At 46.1% G+C, this 15,618-nt stretch overlaps 4 protein-coding genes across 4 annotated transcripts; 2 read left to right on the top strand and 2 right to left on the bottom strand.

The window, feature by feature from the left end:
* Nucleotides 1-46: 46 nt before the first annotated feature.
* Nucleotides 47-1,300, top strand: F5891DRAFT_988841 (uncharacterized protein; the record flags this gene model as incomplete). The annotated part of the gene is made up of 4 exons (XM_041378033.1): nucleotides 47-72; nucleotides 403-705; nucleotides 892-1,028; nucleotides 1,068-1,300. The coding sequence occupies 4 exons, from the start codon at nucleotides 47-49 to the stop codon at nucleotides 1,298-1,300; spliced, it is 699 nt and encodes a 232-aa protein (XP_041216655.1).
* Nucleotides 1,301-5,563: 4,263 nt separating this feature from the next.
* On the top strand, nucleotides 5,564-6,650 carry F5891DRAFT_1132439 (Alpha/Beta hydrolase protein; the record flags this gene model as incomplete). The annotated part of the gene is made up of 7 exons (XM_041364736.1): nucleotides 5,564-5,735; nucleotides 5,782-5,841; nucleotides 5,898-5,974; nucleotides 6,011-6,060; nucleotides 6,114-6,202; nucleotides 6,250-6,269; nucleotides 6,309-6,650. 7 exons carry the CDS (start codon nucleotides 5,564-5,566, stop codon nucleotides 6,648-6,650), a joined length of 810 nt encoding a protein of 269 aa, XP_041216654.1.
* Nucleotides 6,651-7,703: 1,053 nt separating this feature from the next.
* F5891DRAFT_988839 (CHAT domain-containing protein) lies at nucleotides 7,704-11,787 on the bottom strand (the record flags this gene model as incomplete). Its single annotated transcript, XM_041378032.1, has 10 exons — nucleotides 7,704-9,379; nucleotides 9,634-9,892; nucleotides 9,947-10,624; nucleotides 10,677-10,814; nucleotides 10,849-10,960; nucleotides 11,040-11,152; nucleotides 11,201-11,214; nucleotides 11,240-11,362; nucleotides 11,417-11,548; nucleotides 11,652-11,787. 10 exons carry the CDS (start codon nucleotides 11,785-11,787, stop codon nucleotides 7,704-7,706), a joined length of 3,381 nt encoding a protein of 1,126 aa, XP_041216653.1.
* Nucleotides 11,788-14,660: 2,873 nt separating this feature from the next.
* On the bottom strand, nucleotides 14,661-15,424 carry F5891DRAFT_988837 (uncharacterized protein; the record flags this gene model as incomplete). The annotated part of the gene is made up of 2 exons (XM_041378031.1): nucleotides 14,661-15,296; nucleotides 15,347-15,424. 2 exons carry the CDS (start codon nucleotides 15,422-15,424, stop codon nucleotides 14,661-14,663), a joined length of 714 nt encoding a protein of 237 aa, XP_041216652.1.
* Between the last annotated feature and the right edge of the window lie 194 nt (nucleotides 15,425-15,618).

Raw genomic sequence — 15,618 nt, 5'->3', positions numbered from 1 at the left:
AAGGCTTGTGTAAGGTACTTGATGTGATGAAAAGAGTGGACCTCCCATGTGCATAATGACTACTCGTCCCAGGTCCGTTGGCGGTTTTATTTATTGTTTGTGTTCTTATCTGTTCTACATACCACCACAGTAAAATCTATTTGGTTTCCTCCTTCTGAAACTTCGCCAGAACTCTCAGATATCGCAAGCACCTGTGCAATGACATGGCAGCCTAGTGACAGTGAGAAAAGCTGCCCACGTGCTGGTCATGATGCCTCGGACACAGCAGGCTAGAGCATTCATTCTGAGAAGAGAACAAACAAATAAACTATGTATTTTCATTTGTCCATGGTTTATCTATGCTGCTAGGGATAAACTAGTTACTAGACAAAGTTGGTGTAACCTTGATTATCTGGATTGCAGATACCATCATTCCTCCCAACAGATCTCGCCTTCAAACAATCACAATCCTTCAAAATACGAATTCAGTTTCTATTGCAGAGGACATGCCCTTGCAGCATGCTCCCAAGAATTCCCATCATCATGGTGCCTGATCAAACCCCTCAACTTAACCCTCATCAACCAGGGTTCACCACAAGCCATTCACTTGTCCATCTATCCCAATGTCAAATTCGTGCTTGATCTTATTATACACGAAGAGGGCATTGTGCGCGTTCGAATGGACGAGGAGGGCGAATTGAGGAAACAGTGTAACGAAGCCATTCAGTGGGTATTCATTGGAGAATCTTTGTTGAGTGATGATATTCTCTGCATGACTGACTGGAAATAAAAGCCAAGGCTAACCGAAGAAAGATATGGAGCTTGTTGTCGACTTCAACCCAAACTTTTCCGGAGTGGCATGGAACAGGTCGCGTTGAACAGATGCGGCTTACTGCACATGGAGCATTTTAGAACCAGGCAGGATTCTAAACTAGCTGAACACATTGAAGTTCATTCCTCAAAGTCAACCTCGCAGGATGGTCTAATGCAGCACCCAAAATGCCTTCTGGGACGAAACCTTTTCCACATGGATGGACACAAAAGCCAAAGTATGTCCTATATCAACACTGAGATTGTGATGCCCACAGGCCCCGGATATGTCTTCCTCGACATAACCTTCCTTAATCACACCTGGAATCCCACAATATGCCACAACCTCTCTCTTCCAAACACAACAGGCTCCACTGCAAGATTCACAGACCTCCTCCATCTATCAGACTTGCCAACTTTACTCTATGACTCGATCCTGCTTATGCACACACATTTCTGCAATGTTGACGGTGGTCGTTTCCAATGTAATTACATCGAAAATGTGGATTGATATCACTCACATTAAAAAGGGTAGTGCACAAATGCACTGGATATCTGAGTCCAGGATCCTAGACGTATTCCAATTTCCAGGCAGCACCCACCGACGGCTTCACACAATTAGGAATGGTGCCTCTCTCAGTCCTGGATCTGATGCAGATGAGGAGGGATGCAGAGGCTGTTGAGTGAAAGGTCTGCTTTTTTTTTGTTTGCTCTGTCTTATGACCTTTGTTGTGAACCTTGCGCTTATACATCACAGATGGTGGTCATTGTTGACCCCCACTTAAAACACTCAAGGTATACAAACACGCATCTGAACTAGGAGTCCTCATTAAACCCAAGAGCGGTGTAGAGACTCGCGCGTCTCAATGACGAATATCCGGCCTTTAACCATACATTCCTATATGTTACAGCTCTACTCCTAAGGACCAGTCTCGCGCGAACTCGCACGCACTTAGGCGCGCCTTACCTACGCACGCGCTATGCGCGCTTCGCGCGCCTCCTCATAGGTCTTCGCGCTATCGTCCATCCATCCGTCCCATGTCCTTACTGATTCGCTGGTGCGTTATTTCTATCTTATCCATTGAACTAATAAAATCTTCGGTCCGACATCCGCGCTACTTATGGAAAGTTTATTTAAACTTAGTTATAATTAGAGTTGATATGGTTACTCGGTTCGGGAGCGCGCTCGGAAGCGCGCCTTCTCCATTCTTAAATACAGAAGGGTTTCCTTTGGTTCTGGTACTTACTTTTCCCTTATCTTTGTGTACTGGAAAGTGAATAGATCACCTCCCCACTTGTTATCTGATCATATCCTCCTGTCAATCCTCCACCTTTGCACTCACTCCTCAGTAAGATCTTGCCTCTAACGCTTTAGGCGCGCCTTTGCTTCGCGCGCGCGCATTCTCGGACCTCCCGCTCACGCGCGCATTATCTTCTCGCGCCTATTAGCGCCCGCCTAGCTCACAGAGTTTCCCTCCACTTTATTTCGAGGAACTTCTCTCAGTGGTTGTCCTTTGGGTCGAGTCATTGTCTCATATCCCGGTCTTGCTGTTGAGCACCCCTTTTGTTTTAAGTGTTTTCACGTATAGTCAAGATTCCTCATCTACAGCGGCAAGGGTGAATACGAAGGATGGTGTTGGCCCGGCTTCAGTTCATGGATTGACTTTTTTTATGCTTTCTGGGTTGAACTTCACTGTTCAAGATGAAGGCTATTGGTGGTCAGTGGAGTTGGACGGAGAGCACTGATAATGTCAGTATTTGGAATGACATGAATGAGGTATGTTTTCTTCGCTGCCGAAGTAGCTTGTTTATTGGCGAACACGAAATGCTAGCCATCAGTAGCTATTCATACGCCAATAAATTTGACTTGCTAGTTTTCGAATCATTATTTCAGAGCAAAAACAGTAATATCAGCATCTGAATTTCAGTGTGTAATGCTCTAAGTTTCAGACTGATTTCACCTAATGAATTTCACCGCAACTGCTGAAATCTACAGTGCTGCGAATGTCAATGGTATGTGTGCAGCGCAGTGCAGAAACAAGATTTTAACTCCAACCATGAGATACCACCGGCATCGGGTGCAATTGCATCCATCACGTTGACCTGCACCAAACCGGTTTGGTGCATGGACGACCAATACTCTCTCATGAGTCATATACCCTGAAATACCGCTATGAAACCCTTTTCCCTTTTATCTGAAGTTGGACTGAGGCTAAGGGAATATTTTTTGCTTTTATTTTTATTTTTATTTTTATTCAAGTCTGTATGCCAGCAGCCTGAATATTTTAGTACATTTAATTCTGCGATGAGTTTTGCTTAGTCAGCCATGGTGATGACTCAGACAAAATCCCACACATGTCAGGTGACTGTGAAAAAATTTTCCCACATATGTTGTCCTGGAAAAACATTAGTAAACCCCTAAATACTAGGCTTGCGTCATTCTCACCCTTCAAACAAAGCAAAGCAAAGACAGCCACACACAGGATTCATATCATGTGACACTTCTTACTCTCTTTCTGGATTTGTCATCAGGGGTTGGACAGGTCACATGACTTAGCAAAATACCCAATGACTCACTATGACTCACTCTAAATACTTACTATGACTCACTACCTTGCACATATGACTCATTATAACTCTTGATGACTCTTGAATACACTAGTAGCACAGCCACATTTATTGTGTATATAATGACCCCAGTTTTTGAAATAATAACAAGCGAACAGCAGCAGATAGTAGGGTGTTTTTCAGCCCATCCAACACTGAGTTGTGAGTAAGGTGTGATAAGTGTCAGTACCAGTGTCAAGAACTGTTTCAAGACTGAGAGGAACATTCTCAAGAAACAATAATACTGCAAGCTCATCATACTAAACAACCAGCTGTGAGCTCACTGTGTGCAACAACCAGCAAGCAAGGTACAGCCACAGTTATATTCCATTTTCTTTTTTCTTTTTCTTTTTACTTTCACTGACCTTTGGTGCTCTTTGTCCAAAAATATATTCCCAAAATATTCGTGTTGTCTCTATGTCCACCTAAGACTCAGAAGTAGCATAGTGGGGAGACTTTAGGAATTGATAGTGAAGCTTGACCTCACTCATCTGAGTAGCGATACTGAGCCAAGATATTCTGTGCCTGCTAGGCTTTAGCCGTTGAAGAGGGGACTTGGTAGTAAACCCAAGGATGTCTGTTCCTGAGTCTGTTTGAATACTCAAAGAAGAGTTCCTTGACAGCAGGTTCAATATTGAGCTAAGAGTTCTACAATAAAGCATTTGATTAGTCTTGACCTTTGATTCTACCTGTTTTGTGCTGAGGGGGTTTATCATTGTAATTCTGCACCATTTCTTTGGAGTATAGTTGGTACGAAGCACTGTTGTTGAAAGGGAACTTGAGGAAGAATCCCGTATATTCTTTTGGTCATTGCCATACTGTCGGGCTGACCATTGTTTGTTTGTTTTCCTGTCAAAGTCCATAGATTAGATTGACCATCGTATTACTGATCTTGCAGAAATATCCTTAGCTGAACATACCTTGAGTAGTATACAACTAGCCACCCACGAACGACCACATTATCAGTCATTGGTATTTGTCTGAATCGCTGACCGTGGAGATATTTGTTTTTATAGTTGTTTATCTATAGATCATCTATCTAAGAAGACAATGTCATGCTGTGTTGCTGCTTCTTTATTAAAATTTTAAATCGATACTGGAACTAGCTGCCCAAGCACACTTGCACCAACCACCAGTTCTTATTTTCTCTGTATGATGACAATCATCCATATGATTGCTTAGCGTCCAAAAACTTCGCCAGCCTCATAGATGAACTCCCCAGACGCCACAGTTCTCTCTTATTCCAACTCCATACGGGCCACATACCTCTCAACAAACATCTCCATCGAATCTCAAAGTCCCCCTCAGCAAGGTGCCTACAATGCAACGCGCATGAAGAAACCGTAAAGCACTACCTTCTAGTCTGCCCCAAGTACGTGAGACAATGCGCAGCCCTAAGGGAAGAACTCGGACATCGCCCCCTCCAACTACAAAACCTTTTCAGCAACAGAGACTACACCAAACCGCTACTGCGATATATCGCACGAACAAGACGGCTGGAACAAGTATTCAGAGACGTAACCCCCCCCAAATCCAGAGACAAAGAAGAGAACGCAGACTGACGAAGAACATACCAAATGTAACACCATCACACACGCCTTCAGTTGGCGCATCTGTCCTCGCATTAGCCTGGACCAATAGAAAAGAATCTCGCAAATTCCAAAGTACATACATAGACAGGTAAATAGCGCACGTATTGTCTACTATAGGGCTCCACCCCACCGGACAATAAACAAGAATAATAATTAAAAAAAAAAATTGATTGCTTAGGCAGCGCGCAAGAGGAAAGTCAAGGGACAGCGCATAATGTCAGTTCCTCAGCAATCCATATTCAATTCATCTTTTCGCCCCATTCAATGCCATGTCCCACCCTATAAGGTGGTCGATCACAAGAGGGCGCACAACAAGGTGTCATGTGTTGCGTTATAGAGTCGTTGTGTCATAGAGTCACCATGTAAGTGTCATGCTTACACGTCTATCTCTTGACTTATTTGTTTTATGGTATTCAAGTACTGGCTTTATGGAACTACCTTGCTTGATTATCCTGAGCCCCACCAGCACCATGTCAGACCTTCCCTCCATCATTCACCCCGACATTCTTCCCTGCCTCGACCCTTAATACGTTGCATTTCATAATACCCATCTAGCACACCGCGTGCCCCAGCACATGATCCCCTGGCATCCGCATATCAGGAAAGCGCCCTACATCCCAGGTGGCTCACCTGTCAGGACAGTCAGGGCTGTCAAAGATATCAGTCTGCAGAACTGCAAGATTCGGGCTTTCATACCTGAAGGAACCCCTCCAGAAGGGTGGCTGGTGTTGTTATATATCCATGGAGGTAACAGTCTATGATTATTCAACAGATTTTAGCTAAGAATCTTAAGGTGGATGGACGCTTGGGAGTATCGATACTTTGAACTTGTTCATATCCCGCCAATGCAAAGGTGAGGTCGGACAGTGAAGATCGTTGTCGGACTGGAGCTTACTAATTGTGTTTAAGAGAACAACTGTGTTTCGGTGATGCTGGACTATCGCTTGGCTCCTGAGAACCCATATTCTGCAGTGGTCGAGGACACGGTTGATGCATTGAAATTCATCTAATACAACGGGAAGGCAGAGTTCAATGCAAATGTGAACAAAATCGCGGGTGGAGGGTCATCCAGGTGCGTACCGTACCATCCCATATGAATCCATGATGAAACATAACTTTTGTCAGTGGCGGCAATTTAGCTGCAATCACATGTCTCAAGGCGCAAGAACTCATGCCTCCCATTCCCATCACCTTCCAGCTGTTGATTGTGCCTGGTAATCATAGTGTACTGCACTTGTCCATGTCTCTTACCAGCTTGTAGTGACTGACAATACGGCATTCGTCACTGACGAGAGATACCCGTCTTGGAAAGAGTGCTAGAATACCATTTGGCTGTGCGAAGGGCGGATGATGTGGTTCTGCAAAATGTACCTTCCTGACCCTGTGACCTGGACAGGACCAGACAACTTGCCTATCTTTGCATCAGATGCTTTGCTTGCCAAGGTCCCGTCTGCGTTCATTAGTGTCTGTGAACTTGATATTCTGCGGGATGAAGGACTCACATATGGCAAAAAGTTAAAGTCGCTTGGGGTGAAGGTAGAGGCAAAGGTTTACCCAGGAGTGCTGCATCAGATTTTTGGGATGGATGCTGCGCTGAAAGTTGGGAAGCAGCAGGCTGACGACGCCATCAAGGCTGTGGGAGATGCTTTCAAAGCAGCATAGGTATTGATATGGATGTTACAGAGAATAGTGGTGAATTGTGTACAATTACATTGAATATTGAATGCGAAGATATGCAAGGGCCGCAGTCACTACACACTGCAGCAAAAGTGAAAAATGTCCTGAGTAGAAAGGAAGGCAAAACATGATGCACACTCAGCAGTCCCTCTTTACATAAGATGAGTCTCCCATAGTCCGAGTTTGATTACAAAAATAGAATTCATTACATAACCTGTCTTTGTTAACGCTCTTGATGTCAAAAAATCATGCACAACTCCGATCATCTTGATGACGTGATCTAGAAAGGTTTGTGTAAGATACTTGATGCGATAAAAGATCGGACCGGGACTAGCAGGCCAGAGCATTTATTCTGAAAAGAGAACGAACGAAACTATGTATTTTCGTTCATCTGTGGTCTCACTACCCTGCTAGGACTAGGCTCCTTGCCATAAGCACCAAATTTTGGTGCTGCATAATGGGTGGGAGTGCATTCAACAACACCCTCTAGCCACATACCTCGCACATGTAAATTAAAAGTCATCTCGTCTTTGGTGGGTTGCGCATCTAAAACGGCCGGCGGGAACAGCGGACTGGTGAGAGTATGCTCCACACCAGGGCATTCGCGAACTCAGAGATGCGTTGGGGACACTGGGGGTCCCTGAGACTAGATAGAAATGTCCTGAATAGAGTATAACTCTCAATAGGACAGAAATCTGACTAAAAAAAAAAAAGCCCTCAGATAATTGTCCATCGTAAACTCTGTCTTGCTGAGGTGTCATGTCAGATCAGTGTTGTGCAACTTCATCTTATCCACGAATCATCAGTACTTCAGTGCACAGGAACAATCACCTTCAACTCCAAGGTAACAAACTGGAAAATACAAATTGAAGTCTAAATCGAATGTGAATATCGTGTAGGTATACAGTCTCAAAGTCCGCAATATCGAAGTCCTTGGCAAGTAACAGGTTGTGTGTGGTCATGACTGGACACTATATGTGAAGCTGTCAGATTGTCTCAAGAATTCTTTAATCAAGGTAGGAGGACGCATGGAATGGATCATATGCCAATATGCATGAACACTATGCGCTGGTCCAAGGGAATTGGAATGTTCTTGTCACAAGCCAACGACTGGACTGCTTGGTGCAGAGCCCAGGCAGCTCGTTTGGAATTCATTGGACCATCCCCATGCATGTTTTTGTAGAATGCCTCCACCAAGTGCTGCACGGTGTTGTCGGTAACTTTCCACAATGTCCCCACAATGCTGTTGACCCCTGCAAATTGCAGGCCAGCTGCTAGGTATATCACTTCGTCTGGTGTTGTAGGGACACTGACTGCAGTTTGACAGGCAGAAAGAAATGCAAATTCATGCCGAGACAGATCCATCTGTGTGATGTCGAGGAGCGAAAGCGGCTTGTCGCGCATGAGAAAGGCTGACTTGAAGGGTTTGACAATTTTCTGTGTGCCGTGACACGCGAGATGGAGCCATGTATTGTCTTGCAATGCGTGCAGTGCTCTTGATCTAGTGGCCTCAATGCTGGTTATCTTGGAGAACAAAATAATTGGGGGAGGGGGCAAAAGTCTCTGCACCAATTCCAGCTCAGGCTCCACAGCATACAAAGTGGATTCGGCACCGGCTGGGCAATCCTGACCAATGGCAGCGAAGAGAACCGACAGGGACTTGACATGACTTGCGCAAGCCTTGATCAGTGCAGTGAGAGATGGCATGTATGAAGATATGTACTGCTGTGAAACGGACTTTCCCTTTGGCCTATACTCGCCAGCAGCATGCAATGGCAAGAAATTGAATAGAGACGTCGGACACCACCATATGCGAGAACCTCTTTTTGCAAATCCTTCCAAATTCTCAACCACTGGACAGACGACATTGTCCCACAACTCTCTCAAAGCTTTTGTCAGCGCCATTTGGTTGCCATTAGGATCGGCCTCTTTGCGAACCGCCTTTTGGAGTGCGTTCACCAATTGAACGAGTTTCCACACATCGGTAGGGAGCTGAATGTCAGTTGGAGGTTGCTTGTGCAGGATGATGATGGCATGACATGACAGCTCGCTTGTGATAAGAATGATGATGGGCCCTTCACGAGCTGCATTTTGAAGATCTGAGAATAAGGGGGGAAGGAGGAAGCGGGAGAAGCCCTCGATCTTCCAGATCTCTTCTACAGCTTCATTCCACTCCTTTACTAGATGTCTGTACCAGGTTTCTTCTGCTTCCGTATTGACTATTGGAGTCCCTTCTGCATGGCTCACGGGAGGTTTATCAAGGAGAGAGCTGAGATCTCTGAACCTCTTCATTAAGGCCACTGCATGATCACCATGGGTCTGGAGGCTGTCAAGAGGGGTGCAGAGTCGTGTCATCTGGGTCCAGATGATGGTCCTGCCCTGTTCCAACAACTCAACAGCACGACAAACATCACCACTACAAAGAGCACACAATGCAGCATCGACGGCAAGTGTACTCGGGAAGTCCTTTATAATATTGTGACGAGATGATACTGCAGCCGCATTAGACATGTAAGCATCCAGAAGTTGCATAGAAGTCATATAAGCCTCTAGTTGAGTATGATGTCTGTGTTGATCAGCACGGTGAACCCAAAGTAAACTTGTTCGCAGGCGGGATAGCAAGCCTCCAGAAACAACATTTACTGCTTCCTTGAAATAATGCATGGCACCATTCAGAGACTCCGTATCTTTGCCCCCACCAGTGCCATCAAGCGCTGAATGATGAAATGATAGGTAGGTCACAGCTAGCATCTTATGGGCAAGTAATCGATGAGGATCATGTTGCATCAATAGAGTCAATGCACAGCATAGGTTCTCTAGTGAATCATCAAGGTCATCACAGCTGCCTCAGTGGTCAAAGCGGGAGGAGAGGAGAATCATGAGGTTGCGTAATGACAAGGACTGATCTGGGTGACCGACAGGGCACAAGGCCAGCACTTCCCTGTGAAGTGCGATAGCATGATCTAACCTTTGTCATTGCCTCGGTGTTTAAAGCAGAAGGAGAGTTGATTCGCAAGGTTATTCAATGACGAGGACCGATCTGTGTGACCGACAGAGCTCAAGGCCAACACTTCCCTCTGAAGTGCGATAGCTTCATCCAAGTCTTCATTGTCGCCTCGGCGGTCAAAGCGGGAGGAGAGTTGATTTGCGAGGTTATTTAATGACTTGGACCGATCTGTGTGACTGACAGGGCGCAAGGCCAGCACTTCCCTCTGAAGTGCGATAGCCTGATCCAAGTCTTTGTTGTTGCCTCAACGTTCGAAGCGAGTGCCCAGCATTACAGCCAGATTGCCTAGCAATTGCCCTCGGTAAGCATGTCCGGTCTTGAAGTACACCAGTGCATCACAATGAAGGGATATCACTTCATCTAAGTCACGTGGTTCATCTCTCTGCAAACACCGCTCTGCTCGATGAGCAAGTTGATTTGGTGACAATGGAAGTATGGATGTGGCAGGCCCCTCCTGCTGAAGATCATTTGCATCCATGCTTCTATGCATAGCGGATGTTTCGATTGCAATCAAAGCTGCTCTGTAAATGTGACTATCGGGGTGGCAGGCATCCAGCACATCGCTCAGTAACTCTTCGGCCATATCCGCATCTGTTTGAAATCCCCGCCTCACAAAGCGAGAGAGTAGAGAAATGGCGAGATGGAGTTGGGTCATGGGTCGGTCTGAATGACCAGCAGAACGCAAATCAAGTGTGTCTTGAAAAAGAGAGATAGGTATGTTGAGGTCGAGGTATCTTCCATTAGCTAGGCAACTGATAAATTTTGTCATGGCTAGATTGAACAGTGTTGCAGGGTGGTAGGGATGATCCACAGGGCAGAGGTCTGAGGCCCATTCGAAGTGGCTGATGGATTGGTCCAGATCCGTACTATTCTGCATCCTGCGGTATCGTGCAAGAAGACGATGTCCAGAATCTGTCCTTACTGCTAACCCATCCATATCACGAGATGTCGCCTACACGTTATGGCGATCAGAATCAGACTGCAAGCCTGTATTGATCGCTCACAGTAGTAAGGGAACAAAGGACACCGCCGTCATTTTGATCAGAAAGCCGCTGCTCCACCATCATGAACAGTGAAGTACAAGCGGATACGATGTCCTCCTGCTTTGGCTGAAACATTATGGCTGTAATACTTGTTAGCATCTGTGAGGTGTGATTTGCAATAGATAATACTGACGATGAGACCTTTCGCTGCGATCCAGTAATTCTCTGACTGAGATCTCGAATGTACAGAGGAGTTCTCCGTGACAGACCATTGGATCCAATTCAAATGAGGCATACACGCTGACCTGAACTTTAGAAGATAGATCACATGGTCTAGAGTCTTTGTCAATACCTGCAAGACAGACAAGGTTACAGACCACTTACAGAAGAATGTGCTCATGCCATTCGACAACAGCCTGGTCTACGTGTACAGATTGATTACTTGTCTGATATTCAGCACTGTCAGCCTTGACTACCGCATGAAAGCCGGCAGGGATCTGTCAGAGACCAAGAGCGAGATCAGTTGCGCGAATGGCTTGAGGAACATTGTCACCAGGAACTGAGTAGAGACAAACAACACATACAAGAGATGACGACTTGTTGCACCCCACTGAAGTGTATCTGTCCTGGGTCTTGGGTGTGTTCTGGGTGGCTGGACTCCTCGCCCGAGGCTGGGAGGGTGTCATGGAGCTGGTCCAACAAAGAATCTGTCATGGAAAATCATAGGCATCGCCTACTGAGTGAAGGTAGATAGCACATACTGTTGGCAGTGATTTGTAGTAGCACTTTACTGATAACCAAGTTTGTGTCTCCCAGATCCTGGGGTTGTTCTAGTTGGCCTGGCTCCTCACCTAAGGCTTGGACGATATCATCGGGTGGGTCTGGCGCGTATTCTGTTGCGAAACAAAACAAGATATTAATGACGAAACAAAGTGTCGCCAGAATTGCTTTGGGAAATGATTGGTATGTGCTAAATGAAATAGATGTGACACATACTAATGACAAAAACTTGCAGGATTTCGCTGAGCACAAGGTTTTTCTGCCCTGTGTCCTGAGGGCATTTGGGGTGGCTCAGGCCCTCTTCCGAGCATGGAGGGCAGTCACTGAAATGTCCAGGGACAAATCTTGACATGCGAATGGAGGATAAATTCAAACTAGCAGTTGAGAATAAGATGTGTGCTGGAGGTCACGAAAATATTGCAGACCATGGGAGGTCTTCATGGATTATAAGTGAAAGAATTACAGCATACATGTGGCATCCACCGTGCAGAGCTAATGTCGAGACACAAGTGACTCGCGGGATATAGTAGAGCGACCCATCATGAGCCTCATTCAGTTACATCAGATTTGTACAGCAAGGCACGTTGTAGGGTGGAATGTTGATTGAAGCAGCCGAAGCGAGAAGACTGCCACCTGCAAGGCTGGTGCTGAAGACTCAGAGCAGGGCATTCCACGCTTTCATGGAAATTCACGTATTGCGAAGCCGAACTAGTACTGCCTGAATCCTACTGCTGTCATATGATTGCGGGAGAAGGCACGGAACTCAGAAGATGTTGTATGTCAAAGCAGGGAGTCATGCGGCTAATCGGTATAAGGATGTACATGAGGCCAAGCCGTAATGGATTTCCACGGGTAGACGCTCAGGCTGTGCTGCCACAGCTGGAGCATTATTTTGTTTGTGTTCCGCCTGCCATTGAATTGCTTCACTGCTGCTACTATAGCTTCTAGCTGTGGTAGGCTAGCCTATCTCGTGCACCTATGTAATAGAAGCTTAGGCTGTGTCAACACAGCTGGAGCATCCTGGGAGCCGCACACTACAGAGGTAAGTGTCACTGTGATTTGTAGCATGTGACTGACCACTACTTAATAGACATCCTGCCTGTTGCAGCTGGGCCTTCCGCTGGGCACCGGTAAAACTTGACCGGCTCCGACTTGATAACATGCATGCAGATCTAGGAGAAGGAGAAGTGTCCGAATCAGAGTCTTATTGGTCCAGTGAATTTGGTCTACTCATAGTGAGTGTGCAGCACCTACCAAGAGCAGGATCGGTTGCGCAAAACAAGGTGCTGCACACTCACTATGAGTAGACCAAATTCACTGGACCAATAAGACTCTGATTCGGACACTTCTCCTTCTCCTAGATCTGCATGCATGTTATCAAGTCGGAGCCGGTCAAGTTTTACCGGTGCCCAGCGGAAGGCCCAGCTGCAACAGGCAGGATGTCTATTAAGTAGTGGTCAGTCACATGCTACAAATCACAGTGACACTTAGAGTCTGTTCAGACAGCGAATTTTCGCAAAATTCAAAATTCAAAATTACCTTGTCATGTTACGAGCATCCGTCACATCACGCTGACAACAGGTATCGATAAAGTCGTTGTACACCATCCAGCAGAATGTACTGCAACCCTGATCAAGACCCAACGGACATGGATGATGCAGAATCTGATTCAGGCGACACATTGAAGTTAATAGATGTCAATATGGAGGAAGATGATGATGAGTTGGATTTGCTGGAGGGGTTGTTCTATCCTGCAGCTCGAGCAGTCTCTATGATTGTCATTGACGCAGCTAATCAGGCCTTTGAAACATATTCAAAGGCCCACCTTGAGAAGATACCGTATCACACCTCAGCTCTGTCGGGAATCGCATGGGTCAACGAACTTCTTGCTGGGCACCCAGACCGCATTCAATGTGAACTCGGTGTACGCCGGCATGTTTTCTATGTTCTGTTAAATCTACTTCATACTGCGGGATGTCGAAACTCGAAGCATGTCACCCTTGAGGAGCAATTGGCCATCTTTCTCTATGGATGCGTCACAGGTCTTTCTGTTTGCTACCTTGGTGAGCGCTTTCAGCGCTCTAATGACACAATATCAAAGTATGTATTCATTCCTATCATACTACGTGCGCTTGTTGCTGAAAGTCTGCAAAGGTACTTCAAACACATTCTCACTGCGTTCTCATGCCCCCCTATCTATACCACATACATTCGGCTACCTGATGCCACAAACCCGATACCCCCCGAAGTCTCTCAAAACCCCAAGTTCTATCTGTACTTCGCTGACGCCATTGGCGCTATTGACGGCACTCATATAATGTGTCACCCATTGGCTGAGCAGTGTCATGGAGCTCGCAATCGTAAAGGCACTTTGACGCAGAATTGTCTTGCCACGTGCTCATTCAATATGTTTTTTTTCTACATGCTAAGTGGTTGGAAGGGATCAGCAGCAGATGCGCATGTTTATCATGCTGCTCGCGTGACAGATCTCAGGATCCCTCCAGGAAAATACTACCTTGCCAATGCTGGATTTGCATCCTGCAACGAGCTTCTGGTCCCATATCATGGAATATGCTACCATTTGGCTGAATGGGGCCAGACGAATTTAGTGTATGTCATGCTAACGGTTATCTACTGTGTACTTACTTTGTTTTAAAGGCCCTGTAACCACAAAGAGCTCTTCAATTTACGACATGCTATGCTTCGCAACGTCATCGAGCACATATTTGGTGTCCTCAAAAGCCACTTCAAGATCCTCCTCCTTCCACCCAACTATGCAATGGAAGTGCAGGCACATATCCCTCCAGCATTGTGCTTTGTGCACAATGTCATCCATGTTCATGATCCGAATGACTTACAAGACTATCGCGACCTTGATCTCGATCCAGGAGCACATGACACTGGTTTGCTTGCTGAAGGTCCTCCTGATGAAGAAGCACGTGTTCAAGTGCAGACACGGCATGATACAATTGCATATCAGATGTGGGACAATTATAACAGAGAACGACAGCACAGAGGTTTTCCAATTATCCAAGAAGTTTTGTAGTCCAGTACTAGTACTTATTCAGTTTTTGTGCCAGTAGCTACACAGTATAGAAGCACATGCAGTCCCATCAGTGACTCAAAGCTACATTGTTTTCATGCAAAGTCGATTCTGCAAACAAGCGGTCTTCACACTGATACATTGACAAGTAATAAAGTTTGAAAGAGACATGTAAACGTAAACTAATTGAAGTACTGCGATAAGAACAACTTCCGGAGCTCATCCTTCTGAATGGAAAGGTACGTATCAGCAATCACAACATCACTTTGAATGTGCGTCATAGCCGCTACCATCTCCAAATCAGTCAGACCCTCCTCCTGCTGCACACGCATGATTGCCCTTTGCTTGCGTACCGGGATAGGATCCACTGTGTGAGCAATGACATGTGTCATGCGTTCTTGCATGTGTGAGGTGCGTTCTTGCATTGCGCTTGTCACACTGTTAAAGGCTGACCTAAGACCGTGAATTTCAGTGCTCATGTGGTCAAATGCCTCTGGAAAAGAGACGCCACTGCGGCGCTGCAATTTCATCAATTTCGATGAAACTGATGTGCCGCTCACACCAGTTTTCATGGATTCAGGAGGGTGGCTGATGATCCTTGGGCTATCATCACCATCAGCAGCTCTATGTTTGCCCAGTGCCCTTGAGGTGGTGGGCGTAGAGGACATGCTAGCAGTGGGGGACTCCGGTATATTTGTACCGGCGAACAAGGGTGGTTGGCGTGCAGGATCGAATATGATTTGAGAGATTGGTGTGTCTGGCACCGGTGGGATGTTCGGGTTGGCGTGCTCGATAGCATCGAGTGCTCTCTCCGAGTTCTGCCAGACTCCAAGTCAGCGATTCTAAATTCACTAGAACTGGTACTTACGTAGTTTGGCAGGGTAGCTATACTAGTCATGGGGGCGGTACTGCCGCCTTGGTCACTGACTGTGGCTGCGGGCCACATGGTAGCATGGTGCGCGATATCCCCTCTTCCCTTTGACGGCAAAATGTCCTTTAAGGTATCATAATGCAGCCAGCCTTTGTTCTTGTACTGCTTTGCTTGAGGGATACTCTAAACACAAAAATATATCAGCGTGTAAGTTGCCATAGCGATGATGAAATACCTTCACTAGGTCTGTCCAGACAGACTCAGATGCC

Source organism: Suillus fuscotomentosus (genome assembly GCF_016647785.1).
Source record: "Suillus fuscotomentosus strain FC203 chromosome Unknown F5891scaffold_253, whole genome shotgun sequence".
Classification (NCBI taxonomy): Eukaryota; Fungi; Basidiomycota; class Agaricomycetes; order Boletales; family Suillaceae; genus Suillus; species Suillus fuscotomentosus.
The sequence above is the reverse complement of the archived record's forward strand: the minus strand, read 5'-3'. Positions and strand labels throughout refer to the sequence as shown.